The sequence below is a fragment of the Ruditapes philippinarum genome, unplaced genomic scaffold (assembly GCF_026571515.1).
Source record: "Ruditapes philippinarum isolate M1 unplaced genomic scaffold, ASM2657151v2 ctg1944_1_1_1_1, whole genome shotgun sequence".
Classification (NCBI taxonomy): domain Eukaryota; kingdom Metazoa; phylum Mollusca; class Bivalvia; order Venerida; family Veneridae; genus Ruditapes; species Ruditapes philippinarum.
This window is the reverse complement of record NW_026856005.1, coordinates 31,437-51,946: the sequence shown is the minus strand read 5'-3', so window position 1 is coordinate 51,946 and position 20,510 is coordinate 31,437. Positions and strand designations below refer to the sequence as shown.

The following is a 20,510-nucleotide window of genomic DNA, read 5'->3' as shown; positions in this document are numbered from 1 at the left end:
AATCCGGTTGTTCAAAACATTGGTTAGTGTTAACCAGTGTTTAAATTCATTATCCGCTGGTTAAATTTTGTCTGTTGGATAAATTCTGCTGCTCAAAACTATTATGCTCAAAGCATTATCCGGTGGTCATAGGACTGGTTAAAGTTAACCACTGGATAACACATTTTATCCATTGGATAAGTTTTGAGCAACAGAATTTATCCAACAGACAAAATTTAACCAGTGGATAATGAATTTAACCACTGGTTAACACTAACCAATGTTTTGAACAACCGGGTCCTGATGTGCTAGGTCGTGGCCGAGTTTGTCTCGAATCAAATATCCTTGGATTGAGAGGCTGACACCTTATTTAAGTACATGTACCATTTCATCTACGTTAGGTTTTAATCCATCATTACTAATAGATATCGTCTGCATGTAAAATATTAATGAAAACAAATCAATTTTATAGATATATACATACCTGACATAATTTAATATAGCAGCTCAAGTATCCGTGCATTCCGCATACATAACACTTGCACTACGCTCAAAAGACTATTTCATGGCATATGACGCGCGAGTCCATGAAAAACAACCTGTAATTTGGCTGAAATTGTCACTAAAATTATGCCTGATGTAGGCAATGAATGCCAAAATAGTTTAAGCACTCCAGTAAACTTGCTACTTGACCATTACATTACACGCAATTTAAACAAAATTAAAATGATGACCACCAAGTCGTTCAATCAATCATGAACTCATTTAGTGCCTCCGATATTATACTCAGTCACTTTTATAAATTTGAATGAATTGAAAAAAATTCACTCACATGCTTATGCTAAGCAGGGTTAAAGGATATCTTTATTCATATGGTGATACAAGCACTCGGCATGAGGGGGATAAAAAATTATTAAAAAGGATTAAGGTGGACTTTTAAAAATCCTCATGCGTAGTATAATTGCTTCGGATGATAACGCAAAAAGCAATAGAAATCGAACGATTAGGTCCGACTTTTTATATTCAATCATTAAAGTTCAAATCGCTTGTAAAAATATATACATGTATCAAATATGTAAAAGCGATTATGAATAATAGGTAGTGTCAAAGTCAATGTTTATGTTTTCACTTTTCGACAGAAACACTGATGTGATTTTGGTCTATATATAAATTAACGAATAAATGTGAAAAGAGTAGATACTTTGTTTTGGTTTTTACTATGAAATAGATTATTTCCAAAGTATATGAAATGAGTTCCTTACATGAATCTTACACTGGCTGGGGCGACATTTAGGGATGTTTCTGCTAAAAAAATGTCCACACCGTTAGTCCGATGCGATTTTTTTGCAGCACATAAAGAGATGTCACCCAAGCCAGTGAGATATATCCCCGTAACTAACAAGTTTCATTATCGCAATTTCATATTTTTGAAACAAAGATAAAAAAAAAAACAAATAAAAAAAACAAGTTAAATATTGATGCTGCACATCAAAGACGCCGCTAAATGAAGTGAACAGTCACAGATGATCCCAAAGTCAGTCTTGACAATTGTTCTCTATTACAGTGGAATATCCGAAGCACTAATCAAATTAGTCTCCATGTTCTTGTTATGTGCTCGTTGTCGCGACAAAGATTGAAAGGTCTGGTCGAAGCAAAATAAATTTAATAAGAAGTACAAATGAAATGATTGGTTTACTTAAAATAAATTCAAGACAAAGACAGTGTAAAGAAAAAATATCTCCGTTGGACCGGAAATATGTCCATTTAGATATTGATGCGAATTGTATTATGATCGAACGATTTTGAGGACGAACTGTTCTGTTTTTTTACAAATAGCAAAATTTATATCTGTAATTTCAAATAATAGTTATGAATAAATTGTTAAACACAATCAATTCTTATTTACGTAATGTTTACTTCTTTATAAAAGATTAAACTACTTGATTAAACACAAGATTTCATATTTGCCTAAATATAATAAAATATCTAGGCAAAAGAGAACAGTCGTCACAGAATGCTTCAAAATAACCTATCGCAAATATTTGTGATACATTTTAATACAAATTAATTTTTTACACTCAGCCTGTTTTATTACTTAAATATCAATTATTTTACGTATAAGCACACGTTTTGACTGTTTTGACTTGCAAAAAATATTTCAGTTGCGCCCGTTGCGCCAAAAATCTCCGTTGCGTATTTTAGTCATACCCCTTGTTCCCTGTATGAATTTGGTTCCCGTCATTAGAATATAGACTGGTTCATTAACACGTTATTCATTATGTAAATAAAATGAAATAATGATAAAAAGAATGTGATATTAAATTATGGCACCATCACTTCAGTTAAACGTTTATTTTAATTCCTTAAAGCTCGGTGACATGTTGTACATCAGAAAAGCTATTTTTATTAAAAAATTTGAATTGTTAAAAAAATAAATAATAATAATACACAAAATCAAGACTAAAATTTTCCTCATTGCTAAATAGACGGATGCATTTCTGTTAGACGCCACGTGCACGCAGCGTCTATAATTGCTATATTGTGCCCTTTCCCTTTTGATTCAAATGTAAACTCTAAAAAATGAGCCCATGCCAGCTGAATATATAAAAAGGCAAAGCCTCAAAGCGAGCTCGATGTACTTTTTACGTGAAATAGTATGAAATAAATTCAAATAATCGCTCAATTTTATTTCAAATGCAGTAACGAGTGCGTGTGACGTCACACGTACTCTGTTAAATATGGCTCCGCCCCTGTCGTGAAATGAATAACGAGTTTTGAAAACGTTGATAAAACTTTGTTTATTTTATTTCACTCTATAATTTTTCAAGCGAAATAAAGATTATTTAAAGTGAAATAAATGTAAAACTTAAAACGTTTGCGACATTAAAATAGCGTACTTGATTTGTTTGTTTTGCACGTGCTGTTTGGCGCTACATTGTGACGTCACGTAAACAATACTTTAAACGTCTGTACAGCGTTAACGACTGAATAAAAGAAATTGATGTTCGGATTCATTCTTAGTTAGACCATTTTCTTTCATTCTAGATAGTTTTCACAACAAAATTCGACAAAAAATTGTTTTTATTTATCCGATTTCAAAACAAAATGGCGCCTTCGATTTTCATTTTTTAACACAGCTTCCGTTATTCTGGTTCCCTGTCCAATTATGGTTCCATAGACGTGCGCGGGTGACCAGTCTACACATCCGTTTTCAGTCAGAATTCCTCAGTTTTTATCGTTATCTTTAAATTCGAAAGGTTGCGATGTGTCCAATTTCGTACTCTATTGGACGAAAGTTTTTCAAAACCATCACTTAGCAGGTACTCGCGTTACCGTAAAGCTCGCTTTGCGAGCAGGCCCTTCGGGCCGGCTCGTCGAGCTCGCTAATATGAAAAAGGCAAAGCCTCAAAGCGAGCTCGATGTACTTTTTACGTGAAATAGTATAAAATAATCGCTCATTTTTATTTCAAATGCAGTTAACGAGTGCGTGTGACGTCACACGTACTGTGTTAAATATGGCTCCGCCCCTGTCGTGAAAATGACTAACGAGTTTTGAAACGTTGATAAAACTTTGTTTATTTTATTTCACTCTATAATTTTTTTCAAGCGAAATAAAGATTATTTAAAGTGAAATAAATGTAAAACTTAAAACGTTTGCGACATTAAAATAGCGTACTTGATTTGTTTGTTTTGCACGTGCTGTTGGCGCTACTTTGTGACGTACGTAAACAATACTTTAAACGTCTGTACAGCGTTAACGACTGAATAAAAGAATATTGGTGTTCGGATTCATTTTCTTAGTTAGACCATTTTCTTCATTCTAGATAGTTTTCACAACAATAAAATTCGACAAAAAATTGTTTTTATTTTATCAGATTTCAAACAAAATGGCGCCTTCGATTTTCATTTTTATGCACAGCTTCCGTTATTCTGGTTCCCTGTCCAATTATGGTTCCCATAGACGTGCGCGGGTTACCAGTCTACACATCCGTTTTCAGTCAGAATTCCTCAGTTTTTATCGTTATCTTTAAATTCGAAAGGTTGCGATGTGTCCAATTCGGTACTTTGGACGAAAGTTTTCAAAACCATCACTTAGCAGGTACTCGCGTTACCGTAAAGCTCGCTTTGCGAGCAAACCCTTCGGGCCAGCTCGTCGAGCTCGCTATTAATCTATGTGAAACACTCGTCCCATTCCAACCTCTGTAAACATAACTACTTGATATATATATAACAGTAGTAAAATAATCCAACTGTAATATATCAGTTTTGTTTTTCCCTATCTGAATCAATGGAAAAAAAGCACTGTTATATAATATGAAAAAGGCAAAGCCTCAAAGCGAGCTCGATGTACTTTTAACGTGAAATAGTATGTAATAATCGCTCATTTTTAAAATTTCAAGTGCAGCTACTAGTGCGTGTGACGTCATACGTACTGTGGTAAATATGGCTCCGCCCCTGTCGTTAAATTAATAACGAATTTTGAAAACGTGAATAAAACTTTGTTTGTTACTTTGTTTTTTATTTTAGTTCACTCTATAATTTTTCATGCGAAATAAAGATTATTAAAACTGAAAATAATGTAAAACTTAAACCGTTTGCGACATTGAAATAGCGTACTTGATTGTTTTGCACGTGCTGATTGGCGCTACATTGTGACGTCACGTAAACAATACTTTAAACGTCTGTACCGCGTTAATGACTGAATAAAAGATATTGGTGTCCGGATTCATTCTCTGAGTTAGTCCATTTTCTTTCATTCTAGATAATTTTCACAACAAAATTCGACAAAAAATTGTTTTTATTTATCAGATTTTTCAAACAAAATGGCGCCTTCAATTTTTACGGGGAAGTCAAAGACCGGGCCCGCGAAACGGGTCTGGGTTTTGGCTTGCCCGGCTATAGACTACACGTGTATATTTAAAAGAAAATTCAAATAAAAAACAACTAAAAAAATATAGAATTCTATACCTATCAATGAAATTTTTTTCAGTGTCAGTTCTAGTTTTAGGCGCCGCGCCATTTACAATGTAAGCTCAATGATAAAAAGGCGGTGTTATTCCGATAACGGAACAAATTCTCAACTTTTCGGATTAATAATAATCGTCGAGTGTTCCGAGTGAAAACGGAAGTGGGTATATATAATACCGAATGACACCTTTAAAACAGAAAAATGAAAGGATTTTTTTACCGACTTCCCCGTTCATAGGCTTTGCCTTATTTCATATTATTTTTTATACACAGCTTCCGTTATTCTGGTTCCCTGTCTAATTATGGTTCCCATAGACGTGCGCGGATGACTAGTCTACACATCCGTTTTCAGTCAGAATTCCGCAGTTTTTATCTTTATCTTTAAATTCAAAAGGTTGCGATGTGTCCAATTCGGTAACTCGGACGAAAGTTTTCAAAACCATCACTTAGAAGGTACTCGCGTTACCGTAAAGCTCTCTTTGCGAGCAGGCCCTTCGGGCCAGCTCGTCGAGCTCGCTATAAATACAGTTTTCAAATCCTCATTTTAATTGTACTGAATATAATGGGTTAGTAAGAACATATAAAAAGTAATTCCTAACCATGCGATAAATAGAATAAAGAAATGGCTAGACAAAGGAGAAATATACATGTACATGACATTACCTGAAGGTATTTTATGTGAAATTTAAATGCAACACGCTATCGTTAGACAAATAGTTTCTTTTCATTAAAATCAACCCCCATAAAGGTCAAGTATCAAGTGTCTCAGCGTTTTTTATTTCGAACATGAATAGAACCCACTGAAATTTGACTTGTTAAACATAATAGGCAGAACCTGGTCAGTCATTAAACAGAGAATAACTTGATTCACCTAAAGGTGTTACACTAAGTCAATACATTTTACTATTGTTGCATTTATAGAGACAAAATTTACAATTTCAAGTCACATATTTAATTTAGAAGATGTATTTCATTTGCTAAAATGGACTACATTTTAAGGCCACTGTGAACATATCAAATGGCGTAAAGAGCTATCCTATTACATGTTTGAAGAGATAGTATCTATAAACCTAGGCAGTTATTGTTTGTATAGCTTCTATATGTACATGAAGGGTAACATGAACAGGTAAATTTTTAAACCATATTGTGTAGACAATTATACAATGAGCGTATATAAATCAATGTCGAATTAGTTGTGCTGACTAAAATGGCGGCCATCTTGAATGAGCAGAGATATTATTTGGGTTCACTTTTGACACTGGTTCTTCTGAAACCTACATGGTCTGCATATGATTTCCTGGTTGTATAACCATTTGCATTATTTTGTCAGAAGATGCCTTATTTCCCGCCCCGCAAGACATTCTGATGGTGTGGAAGCAAAAACCGTAGTTTTGGGCTCGAACCAAGGGTCTCCGTGTGAGTTATAGAGGCTTAAGCCACTTTTATATTATGAAATACAAAAATAATGCAAAAATAATGATAGATAAAATTGTAAACATGTAACGATGATAGGGTAACAGTAAATTTAAGAATTTGTACCAGGCAAAAATATGTAGCCTGGTGTTACGAAATGTTGCCAATGTGGTCTTTATTGTCAATGAAGCCGTACTGTTTTCGTTTGTTAAGATGTACCATATATTTCTTTATGTTTAGTTTTTGTGTCCAAGGGAGATCATATAATTTGTAAACTAAGCAATCTGAAACTGACACGTTATATTATTATTATTATCCACTTTTGTAATTGTATTGGTTGGAATCATAATTACAATTTCCTATCGGCCCTTGCTGTCGAATTAATGCAAGTGTACGATACAACCAAATAAAGTATTATGTTACATAGGTAAAAGACTTTTTGAACAGTAAAAATTTGATCAAGTGGTACATTTTTCTAAAAAACAAAAATGATCTCCATCGTTTTGTTTTTTTCAATTCAGTCTCTAAATATTTCGAAGTTCACTAAGTTGTTGGACATCACCAGAGTGACTATTAGCACCAGAAAGATTAAGTTGTTTGTAATCTAAAGTTCCTCGCTTCTTCAACCTTTTTTGGTCATGTTGGTTGAATAGTAAAAAATTAAACATCCGTTAGCAGCGGAAGTAATTGCAGGAGAAAAATCTGTGAAATTCGAACAACCAGACGATGGCAATTCGCACTGAAAGGATTATTTAACAAATTTCTTCTGAGAAAACGCCAAATGTGTGGTAGATAAATCTAAAACACAAGTCAAATATAGGATATATCATAGTTTTCACATTGTCAAAAAATAGAGAAAACTGATGAAGAATATTCTAGAAATGATCAGATTTCACTGTAAATAACCCGTATAAATCGGAGTGTTTTTTTTTATTTATTTCTGAATGAAACACGGCTCATTGTATGATGTTGGGTTTTTTTGGACTGGTAGATATCAAAATTTTCTCGAAGAATAAAAGATTAGAAACGAAACTACTGTTGATTCAATTTTGTTACAGTTACATGTAGCTGAAAAATATAAGATCATTATAACATCTGATCGGGGTAATCAGATAAAAAAACATATGTATTTGAATTAAAGTATTTAATGTAGTCTTTGATAACATATTTCTTTTGGATGATATTTTTGCTCTTACCCCACAGACCGACGTGTAACTAAATACATGTACTACCATGTGTCTTTTACCCCCGACATGTATATACATTATACCATGACTCTTTTAATAAAAATTAAAAAATTTAACTTTTTATTTGAACATGCTTTTATTATTTTTTAAGACGAAGTTATAATTCAACCAATTTTACGCATGTGAAAAGTAAATGCAGACGAGGCAGTTGAATTTCCCTACGCGTGCTATTGTTAGACAGTCAGGAATTTTCCTTTCCTAAGGGTTTTTTTTTTCATGTCTGCTCCCTAAAGTTTTTAAAATTTCCCCTGTATTATGATCCCATCAATCTATGAAATTAATATAATGGCGATCCCCCGTACTTTTAATCCCCATTTTTATAGTTGGAGAAAAATAAGCATTTTGGTGAGAAGAGTAATTTTACAGTATTTAATTTCTTAAATCCCAAAATTTTTAAACGTTTTATTTTGACAGCCCCTAATGCATTTTATAAAAATCAATTTGTCCCGATAATGCGCATTTTTTTTTAAAAAAAAAGTTATTCAGCACATAAACTCGTAAATTTTCGGCAACATCCGTCTCTTTCCGTGACAAGTAAAATATAAAGCGTCATTGTGATCAATCCGATACTCTAACGGAAAAATACGAAGTACAAGCTGTCGATTAAAAAATTAACAAAAACCCTTATACATGTATTTAGAAAAGACTTACAAAACAAATTAATTGTACTGGAGGAAAAACACATATTTAAGGTCTTTTTCGGCACATAGAATTGTATTTAAACAAACAAGCAGCTATATATATCTCTCCAAACATAGAAATTATATTTTATTCTTTAACTACAACATTTCATGATTTTAGTATTTAAGAGTTTGTTGGGCATAAATATACAACATTTTATTCTTTTAAAATGTCCCATTAGATCAAATGGATCGTAGGGAAAGATACTTTATGTCAAAATAGTCAGTATAGCTCATTATTATGTCCATACAATAACAAAAGTAATTGTTTTTAATTTTTTTCTTGATTGGGGCACGTCACACCAAAGAGATACGATTTCCAAGCTTTTCTGGGGGGAAACAGCCGTGTCCCTCCGGGGGCGTTATTTAAGGGACAAAAGGGGTTCCGGTAGAACACCCACGTTCGACTTCCTTAGTTACCGATGTTTTTTTTACATAAAAAAACCCCGGGGACGCCCCCCGGCTCGGGGAACCCACAACGGTGGGAAAAATGTAAAAGCAACTGCGTATATAGTTTTTTTTTCAAGACTAATTTATACTCATACAAATTTCAAAAGATTTTGTACAAATTATTAAAGGGGGTATTTAGCATTATGCTGATTTTAACTCAATTATAAAAAGGGAAACATTAAAATTTAAAAAAAAAAATTTTCATGCTATTTTTCTAACCTTTTTCTGGTTTTTATCATTCTTAAAAAAAATATGAAAAAAAAAATACAACCAAAAAAATTAGCTGAAAAATTTTAATTTAAAATTTACCAATTTAACCCGGGGATTTTTGTCGGGACGTTTAAAAAACGTACAAATGAGAAATTCTTTTTAAATTTACTAAAGGGTAATTTTTTCAATGTTTCGGAGGAAGATTTAGAAAAGTCGTGAAAATGAAATTTTTACCAAATTTACCACCCAAAACCATTTTTTATTTGGGAAAATTGGGAAAAAAAATCATTTAAACGATATTAAACATAAAAAAAAGGGAAATTTTTGAATAAAAAGGTTTTAAAAAAGGGAAAACTTTTTTTGATAACCTTTTTGGTTAAATCTGGGGGAGTTTTCCATTATGGTCGGGAAAAATGGCCCTTTTCCCTTTTTTATAATATAAAACGTTTTTATTTTGTGTATATTCCTTATTCAATTTAAACTATTTAAAAAAGGGTTTTCAAACCTCGATAAAAAGTTTTTTCAAACAAAAATTTAATGCGCTGCGAAAAACAAAAAATGTTAATTTCAAAAAAACAAAAATATCCAAAAGGGAACCCGTATCAGCGAAATAACACAAAAAAAAAAGATTTAAAAGAAAGGGTGCGAAAACTGTTTTCCTCATTTTTTAGATTTTGGGACCCAAACAACAAATTGATCGAAAGGGAAAAAAAATTCAAATAAAATTTATTGATTTTTTAAAAAGGGTTTAAAACTAAAGCCAAAAAATGCCCAAAGCACGGATCTTTCGAAAAATCTTGGGCAAACATTCCCAAAAACCCAACCCGGCAAACGTCCGTTAGTTTTTTAGGGGTCAAAAAAAAGCGAAAAAGGATCAAAGTTCTTTAACAAAGGAAGCAAACTCGTATCATGATATCATACAAGAAGATTTCGTTGACGTGTATATGAATCTGACATATAAGACGGTGATGGGGTTCAAATATGCAGCAACAATGTGCCCCATGCCAGATTTGTTCTCAAAGCAGATGACGACATGTACATCAACATTCCAAATCTTTTGGCTTATCTTAACTCAAGTGCTCAAGACTTACAAAACAAAATCACGGGATCCTGCTCTAAAAGTGCAAGACCAATCAGAAATTCAAAATCAAAATGGTACGCATCAGAACGCTCCTACAAAGAAAAACAATATCCAGGATTTTTTCCGGTACAGCGTATGCAACAAGTATGAACGTTGTAAAGAAAATTTATAATATTTCATGTACTGTAACCATTTTTTCACCCATCGAGGATATATACGTTTCTCTTTGTTTACGTTTGATAGGGGGAAGCGTGTTACACAAACCTGGTTTTCATATTGAAAGACCAAAATTAGACGCATGTCTATATAAAGGAAATAAATTATTCACTGCACATTCAATGACACCAGATATGATTAGAAATATCTGGAAAGCTGAATGCAAAAAATAATAATTACATGTATAACAACAATAAATGTAATCAATGGTCGTGGTGCATTGATTAAGTTTCAAGATCTAACCATTTTGTGTACACCGAACTGCGACCGTTCATGAATTAACATAAACATGGCTGTTGGATATGTTTCCAATTCATTAAACATCAATTTAATGTATGCATCTCTGAACGGTATAAGCTGTCAAATAATAAAATTGGCCTTATTCATAAGATTTTGAAAAAAGATGATGTTATATCCTTTAGATATTTTTCATCTTTTCGTGCATTTTTGTGCTTAGGTTTGTTTGCCAATTTTTTTTATTTTTTTTGTGGATTTCTTTTCTTTCTTTTTTTTCTTTTCTTTTTTGCACTGATACTTTATGGTATTGCTAGCCATATATGTTCAAAATTTTTCCTTCCTATGTTTTACCTGTAAATGATTGCTTGATCTTTTTTAGTACAAAAATTAAGATTTTTCACTTTAAATGAAACAAAATATAATCTGTAAAATGTGTTATGTGCAGCCTAACTCTCATTGTTATAAACTTCTTATATTTTTATGTCACATTTCTATGAATTTATATTAATAACAATATATATATTCTATTGTATGCATTAAAGACGGTCACAGTAACTACATAGTACTAATACAGAAAAAAAACTGAAGTGAATTCATATTTTTTTCATTTGATATAAACACTTGGTTCATACGACAGTTTTATAACAAGAATATTCATAATTGAAAATGTTTCATCAAAGAATTGTAAAAACATGCATAAATATAAAATCAATTGATAAAATATGCTGGTTTAACGTTTTATTAAAATGTTATGACGATTATGCACCTTTTATACACGTACAGTTTACAGAAAAGAAAAAAAAGACCCCCTCGCAATAAAATTTATAAAAATATCTTTTGTAAAACAATGTGACAATACAGTTTTAGTTTTGAAATTATACAATATCTGTTACAAAAGATCTTAAATTTTTTTCAATTCTATAGTCAAAAATATTGATTCAAGTTGAATATTTGATTTAAAAGATTGAAGGTATTTGCTTTATAAAAAATAAGAATAACTATATAATTTTCATTCAAATGACAGGTGGTTTATGAATGTAGTCGCGTAATTATTATTGTAAACCGGTTTTTGCTTATTCATAAACAATGTAGATGTTTACGAACGTAAACAATGTTGGGGTTTTAAATAGAAAAATATATTTTAAATACTATTGATTATTGGTTACAAAAAGGTTCGGTGAATATTTTTTTGTATTCATAGAACGATAGTATTAGATTGTGCAAAACGTTTATAATTAATAATAGTGATTATGAACAGTTCATTTTATTAGAAATATAGAATGTAAATCTATGTTCAATTTCGATTTTTTTTGATATTTTTTTACATGATATAATTTCCTTTTATAATGCGTTTTACATTTGTGTTCTTGCTTATAAATATTTTTTCTAATAACATGTTTTTAGATATTAATTTAGTTGATTGTGTTTAGGTAAAATTATCTGTGATAACTATTATTGATGACAGTCTTTTGTCATTTACTCATGTCGTCATAGCGTTAATTATTTCAACATTAACATCGTATTATCAACAGTATTTTACCACTTTTACCAATATTTTTGTCGCCATTGTAAATTCATCCATTGCCTCTTGCTCATTTTACCATACCATCAATAAATGGTTCCATATCATCAATTGTGCCATCCATCAATGACTGGTGTTATAATTTCAATGATAGGCTAGCATAAATCATTGAATGTTACCATACCATCAATGATATCATAAAACAATAAATGGTGCCATACCATCAATGATATCATAAACCAATGAATGTTACCATTCCAACAATGATATCATAAATCAATGAATGTTACCATACCATCAATGATATCATAAAAAATAAATGGTGCCATACCATCAATGCATATCATCAATCAATAAATAGTCCCATTCCATCAATGATATCATAAAACAATAAATGTCCCATACAACAATGATATCATAATCAAGAATGTTACCATACCATCAATGATATCATAAAACAATAAATGGTGCCATACCAACAATGATATCATAAACCAATGAATGTTACCATTCCAACAATGATATCATAAATCAATGAATGTTACCATACCATCAATGATATCATAAAACAATAAATGGTGCCATACCATCAATGATATCATCAATCAATAAATAGTCCCATACCATCAATGATATCATAAAACAATAAATGGTCCCATATCAACAATGATATCATAAACCAATGAATGTTACCATACCAACAATGATATCATAAATCAATAAATGGTCACATACCAACAATGCTATCATAAATCAATAAATGGTACTATACATCAATGATATCATAAATCAATAAATGGTCCCATGCCATCAATGATATTATAAATCAATAAATGGTCCAATACAATCAATGATATCATAAAACAATAAATGGTCCCCTACCATCAATGATATCATAAATCAATAAATGGTCCAATACCATCAATGATATCATAAATCAATACATGTTACCATATCATCAATGATATCATCAATCAATAAATGGTCCCATACCATCAATGATATCATAAATCAATAAATGGTCCAATACCATCAATAATATCATAAATCAATAAATGGTCCCATACCATCAATGATATCATAAATCAATAAATGGTCCCATACCATCAATGATATCATAAATCAATAAATGGTCCCATACCATCAATGATATCATAAATCAATAAATGGTCCCATACCATGAATGATATCATAAATCAATAAATGGTGCCATACCATCAATGATATCAGTTATCAATAAATGGTCCCATACCATCAATGATATCATAAATCAATGAATGTTACCATACCATCAATGATATCATAAACAATAAATGGTGCCATACCATCAATGATATCATAAATTAATAAATGGTGCCATACCAGCAATGATATCATAAATCAATAAATGGCCCCATACCATCAATGATATCATAAATCAATAAATGGTCCCATACCATTAATAATATCATAGATTAATAAATGGTACCATATCACCAGAGATGTCATACAATCAATAAATGGTGACATATCATCAATGATGACATACCACTATTTGCATCTTTGCAAGTTGCAAAGGCCACAGTGCAGATAAGAGTTATTTCATATGCATGTTTTATGTTATTTATTCATATGTCTTTAATATTAATAAATTTTACCCTTAAACGTATTTATTGGTTATCTATATACATAGTTAGATTTAAAATGTCGTAAAAGAGTTATTATTTCATCCTGAAAATGAACAAATACGATTATGTATATTTTTTTCGTTTGACAAATAAATTTTACGCAGTACTGGTAACATTTTTGTCAAGGAATAAATATAATGTTTTCGTTAAACTATTGGCAAATGAAAACCTAGATGAGCGAAAATTTTGATATCAAAAATAAATAAATGGTACAAATGGTAGTATGATTATAGTAGAGGCAACATGGGGTTTTCTATTAGAAGCGGGATTGGATCTTTTATAAGTTGCCCTTTTATTGCCTTAATCCTGAATTTGATTAAGGTCAAAATAATGTAACTGTGTTGCTGTCAATAAGTTGAAATTGAAAAAAAAGGCCTGTTCACAATCGGCTTACATCGTATGATTTAAAAAAAAAATCAGGGTTTCGAAGGTGTAATTGGTCGCTACACCCCATCCCCTCTAAAAAAAAAAGAGAATAAAATAATAATATATATATTTACATTAAGATCAAGAGAAGGTATGCCACTCGCCACTCATTTTTCAGAGCTAATTCAAATGTGAGCTCCATAACTCAAACATCTTTTTTACCAAATACAAATCTTGGTACCAAATGTTAAGGGAAATGATTACCTTTAAAGGAAATAAAGTTGTCATTTCAATGATTTCAAGTAATAAGTAGACATGTAATCTCGAAGTCTCCGTAAGTGAGGAACAACAGAAATGTGAGCGCTGGGTTTAACTGAACGGCAGATTATTCGAAATGAATGAATAACATTTTGTATTGCGCTTTAAATGTTGAATCAAATCATCAAAGCAAACTTTAACGGACCTTTTTCCGATATGTCAGTTTCTTTATCGTAATGAAAGTTTTTTGTGTAGCAAATTGAGTATCTCATTGGTCATGTGAAAATCTCAAACCAATGAAAATACTTCATACTTACATTTTTCATTGTATTATTATCATCAGAACCTTGCATTATCGTCAAGCCTGGATGATTTTGATACATACCTTGGTTGGTTTCTACTGACAACAACTGTTAATACAGTTAGCGTCTATAATACGCTTTATTGTAAACAAAATATACATGTATATCAATATCGTTTGCGGCTTCATACAAACAGTTGCATACAGGATGGTTATCTTGTGTTCCTACTCTTACTTGTGTACATGTATTTACCAAATATACTTTTTTTGCAAAGGCAGATATTCCAGTAAACACAAAACACCACTTATCGTATCAACCGCGACAATTTGATTGTTACTTTAATTATCAGTATCAATACAAATATCGTTTGTTTGTAGATAGTCGTTTAAACCTTGAAAATATAATATTAGTCTACAAACTATTTCATACACATTATACATACCATTTCAACTTTATATTTATTGACAAAAATTACAGGTGAACTTTAGATTATTGTTAATACACCGAATACCATTTGAGACTATTAGAGTTACATAGTAACGGAAAGGAAAACATGCATTATATTATGCCTACGTCAAATTACAAGCGGGGACCGGCCGATATAGAGGGATCGATGGGACACCGTTGATAATTCGAGATCGGAGAGAAACATTTCAATCATGTCCGGGAAGAAGTGGGTGGTCATTTTCCCTCTGTGGTCAGTTAGGTATTCGGACGGTTTCCGAAGGGTACTCGGACGGTTTTCGAAGGGTACTTGCCCGGCCAGCCGGTGAAAACCCTTGGCGTCTTCTTTTTGGACACCGGTCGATATTCTAAAGGTACCCGGCAGACTACCCTACGATAAATGTCCAGTTACCCACCGTTACTGGCCTGTTTGCAACAATCGTACGGTGACGGTAAAGTATACGTGCGATATCTGGTCGGCTGTCGGACGGTATTCGTATGGCATGCTATCCCATTTTTCGGCTGTTATTCACACCCCCTCTTTTGTTGGCATTTTTCCTTGCCTTCTTCTCCTCTGATTTCTTCCCCACCCCTTCTTTGCTTTCTGTTTTGGAAGGTATATTACACTCTGAAATCAAAGTTTTCAATAAAATATTGTAAATGAAACTTGAAAACTTTTATAAACCTCCCTGAACGTGTGTGAAAACTGAGAGAATATGTGTGTGTAATTGAGTTTCTAAATACTCGCCATCGGTTGCCCATATAGGCAAGTCCTCCAGAAGAGTATTAGTCGTTCTAGATGTTGGAGGACAGCGCAAGATACAGATAGCAAAATGCCCTAATTTCAGAAAAATATGAAAAACAAGATCAACAAGGAAGGCGGCGTTCAATGAACGCAACCCCGACACTATCTAGCAACACAGGATGACCAACGTTCAAAAGCCAAGCAGGACCACAAACAATCTACTCCTTTTTTACCTATCCAAGTGTTTAAGCACTCATACAGGGGATCTCGCTTTAAAGTCTCGTCTTAAAGATTCCTAGTAATTTCAGTTGGTTATCCCGGGAATCGAACCCACAATGTACTGATTACAAGTCTAGCCATTTAACCGATTCAGCTCTTCACGCTGGCTAATGAGAGAATGATGGTGTTATTTATGATTTACCCTGAGGACTTTGGCAGTAAGCCAACTTGAATATACATACCAGAGCACAGTTCAGCCACCGCATCGTTCCTGGACAGTCTGTCAAGCAGTAAAACAGTAACAATATTTCACTTTCGCAAGGTACTGATGACATCTGTACAACGAAAGTGACCTTCACCGTCGTCCGAGAATTGAACACGGGTCAAAGGCTTTACCTGCCGTAAGGTCTGTTTAATAACCCAAACGCTATCCTTACGGACATTTTAGGACCATACGTGCGACGTACTGCGTCCATCCGGGTCCCGGTCAGTAACCTGCCGAGACGCCTTCGGTGACCGCTCAGATACCGCTAGGAAACTGGAGGAATATTTGGCGCCCAGGAGGTACAAATACTAACCGGTATGTAACCGATAAAAAAATGTGTCCGGCCGGGTATCGGAGGGTATTTTACCGTGTCTGCTTCGTTGCGCTGGCGATGTACCGGATGCCGGAAGAAAATAACTCTGCACTAAAATTTACCGAATACCCGTACGGTGCCCCACCGGTCACTTGACACCGGAGAGTCACCGGCCGAAGACCTTTAAAAAAATTGGCAATTTCAGCCCGTTCAGGCATCGGTACTCAATCGTAAACCTAATCGGAGTGTAATGTGACGCAGGCTTTAACAGACACGTGTTTATTATATATGCGTGACTGGAATAACTGACTGCAAATTCTTAAATGACGATTCAAGTAGTTTCATAATCGAACTGTTAAATGACACGTAGTCGCACGTAACACGTTTAGAAAAACAAACAGAAAAAATTGCATTACTGTAATTACCGAATCAGACTTAAATACTATATGCAAGTATAGCCCTGCGGGACGTATTCAAAATGCATCGCCGTGCTTCTCATGCACGATAAAAATCACTGCACATCTACAGCTTTGGATTGAATCAAAGTGATATTGAAAGTAAATCATTAATGACTTCTAAGTATATATTTTTATACTAAGTCAGTCACCTGAGTCAACTCTCAAAGACAATAAAATATCATTAAGAATAAATTCACTGATTATTTTACACAGGGAATATAAGTAACTGTACGGGTAGTTGTACTCTACCTTTCAATATCTGTCGAGTCCTCGTTTGAATTCGTACAGACATACCTCGTCAAGTTTCCACGTTTAAGATTTGCACAGAATTTTTAGTCGATCTAGTGACCTAAAAATGTTCAAAATAATTTTGAAACAGTTTGATTTTGTCGGATTTAGCTCAATACAGGATTGGAGCAGTACCTCTAGACGCTTGCAGAAATCATGATCACAAAATAGACAAATATCGTTTTTTTCGCTGATTTTAACATTTTTCATGCATTATCAGACGTAAATCAGTGTGAAAAGATGAATTAGACCTAATAAAGTTCATTCCGTTGCGTAAAAAAGCAAGATTTTGGCATTTTACGATTCAAGCGCCTTGTCCGGTATATACCGGAATACGGTATTTAGTGTGGTGCTCCAATCCTTTATTTAGTCTCACTCGATTTTGTCTACTGTAGTTTTGCGCTGTCCTAATAAATTATCAACGTTTTACGGTTTTACAAAGCACAAGTTATTAACGGGAGTCGGGGACAATATAGTGGTCAACGTTCAGCCAGACCACATATAACTAACGTGACTTGTAGAAATATGCCACAATACAAAAATATTCAAGTTTTTCTATAAATTTATACAGAATTTATTTTCATCGAGTGGTATGAAAATAAATATTTCATTTTACGGATAACGGGACCTAGTTATGTAAGAAAACGAAGAAGACGATTTAAAACTACAAACAGGAATTGATTGATTTAAACCTAGATTTAGATAGCTCTACTATACTGTATGTTAATCGTTATATAGAATCTAGTAGAACCTACTGTATATATGAAACGAGTTAGTTACGAGGATATAATGAGGATATAGATCTAAATGAGGAAAATGTTCCAAACCATGCGATAATACTTGATAAAATTGCATTACTAATCCATAAAAAGACAGTAATAATATTTAAAACATGTACCTCTCCCTCTTTAGTATACTTGCTAGTATTTACTTTTGTACACGCTACAATATTATCGTAACATGACATCACATTAATAGTGACGTCATCGTGTCATACATGTATGGAACAGAATTAATGCATCTATTCTATCTTGCTTGATGACATTGAAACTTGCATTATTCTTAATTCCATCTTGCTTGATGACATTGGAACTTGCATTATGCTTGATTCCATCTTGCTTGATGACATTGGAACTTGCATTATGCTTAATTCCATCTTGCTACATGACATTAGAACTTACATTATGATTGATTCTATCTTGCTTTATGATATTTAAACGTTGCATTATTCTGGATTCCATTTTTCATTATTTCATTCAAACATTTCGTAGTGACCAATTCTTTCATTGAGTGATTACTATTAAACTGGAACAAGCCATTTGGAATACTAAAATGTTAACGTCTTATACCTTTATGTATAAGCTACCTTTCTTCATGCTCTATACAAACTTTTTACGGTTTAGTTTTTTTGTATTACTTTTATGTAGAAGTCATTTAAAATTGACTATTTTTTGTTCCCTGATTACTATTAGCTTTCGCTTATATCCATTATTCAGTGTTTATGCTTAATAAAGCTCGGTGTCTGAGGCTTTGTGGATTATGTTTGATCATCTTACATTATGATAAACAATTTAAACAATGTCTAGCGATTTGTGAACTGTTAAGGGGCGAGAACTCTGTTATCGATATCAACGGATTTTTTCCATGATTCGCCTATCATCGGAATTTTCCGTACATGTATGTATTACGGAATACCGTTAGGGCCATCGTGGTTATACATTAAAATACAGAGGGCGACAATGCTATTAATACGTACCAAGCGCTTAATACATAAATTGCAGTGGAAAGAATATAAATACAAGTTGTAAGGATTATGTAATATAATTTTATACATGTATATGTATACAGTCTAATAGAAAAAAAATATGCTCGTAAACAGTTATTCAATGGGCAGTTATACATATAGTGGCGGATTCAGGCTTTGGCTTAAGGGCTGCACCTACCCCTAAAGATACGTTGATGAGCTGGGATGGAAATATATACGTGTACGTTTCATGCAATAGTGGTCATAGTGTACTCCCTTATCAAAACATATAATGCTGTCATCCAGTTGTTAAGCACCTGCCTAGGGTACTGCGATGCGAAGGTCTTTATCTAATGACTTGGACATTAAAAGCAAAACTTATTAATTGGCCTTTTAACTTAATAAAGTCTCAGAGTCACTAATAGTGACAAATAGGTATGTAACACATTAAAATATACATTATAATAAGGAAAAAGAAGGAAGTTGTTTATTTTTTGTGACATGTGCATAGTCAATTACAAATGTTGGGCATATGTTTGTCTGATTATAATCAGACATCCCGCACACACCACCACATTCACATACATTTGTGCTTCAGTAATATATTTTTTATCACTGAAATTTATTGAAATCTATAAAATTCTTACTAAATATGTTTTATTTAAATAACTTCTATATTATATTTTTGTAATAACACTATACATGAATATTCATACTGCCCACTTACAGTGTAAAGTATTTTAAAGCACAATGTTTGTGTGAAGCCAATTATATTTATTTTAATTTACAAAAAAAAAAAAAAAAAAATCAAGTTTGTACTGTACTAAGTCGTGGCCACGAGTTACTAAATGAATTTTATCAAACTTAAGGTGGCACAAAGGTGACATGTGTGTGTTTTTATTTATCTCGTGCGCACGAGATACTGTTTCGTGGCCACGAGTTACTAAGTCGTGGCCACGAGATAGTTAAGTCGTGGGAACGAGATACTATAATCGTAGCCACGAGATAATATGTCACGGCCACGAGTTACTAAGTCGTTTAAGTCGTTTGGGAACGAGATATCTAAGTCTTGCAGACGAGATAATTAAATAAGATTACACCATGATTTTTTTTTAAACTTAAAAAAATTTCTGTTTAAAGATTTACGTGCATCATTAATCTTTGAAAAAAATACTGAAGTGTTCACTTGAACTTAATACATGTCTTTAGAATCATTTATGGCCCATAATCAGACATTAATTTTGACTAAGTTATAGCCCTTTGTTGGGACAATTCATGATAGAATTAGTCATTTTGTACGTACAAAGGCCTGTTAATTTTGTTTTTACTAGTATACCATAACTTGAGAGGGACTTAGTCCTGGAAGGGACATTGCCGCATGGACAGTAGATATCCTTATAAGGATGTTTGAGGTCACAGGTCAGATAAACATGACACT

General features: G+C 32.8%; 2 protein-coding genes across 2 annotated transcripts in view; one reads left to right on the top strand and one right to left on the bottom strand.

Moving 5' to 3' along the window:
• LOC132745095 (uncharacterized) overlaps positions 1 to 17,391 on the bottom strand; it is a 46,624-nt gene extending 29,233 nt beyond the window's left edge. The window contains exon 1 of the mRNA XM_060733920.1: positions 17,290 to 17,391. Within this exon, the coding sequence (XP_060589903.1) occupies positions 17,290 to 17,332 (43 nt within the window). The 5' untranslated portion in view covers positions 17,333 to 17,391. The remainder of the gene's footprint in view (positions 1 to 17,289) is intronic.
• Positions 6,066 to 11,467, top strand: LOC132745098 (N-acetyllactosaminide beta-1,3-N-acetylglucosaminyltransferase 4-like). Its single transcript, XM_060733925.1, is given in 3 exon segments — positions 6,066 to 6,073; positions 9,935 to 10,148; positions 10,151 to 11,467. Coding segments are annotated over 3 exon segments (489 nt in total). The 3' UTR covers positions 10,418 to 11,467.
• Positions 17,392 to 20,510: the final 3,119 nt, after the last annotated feature.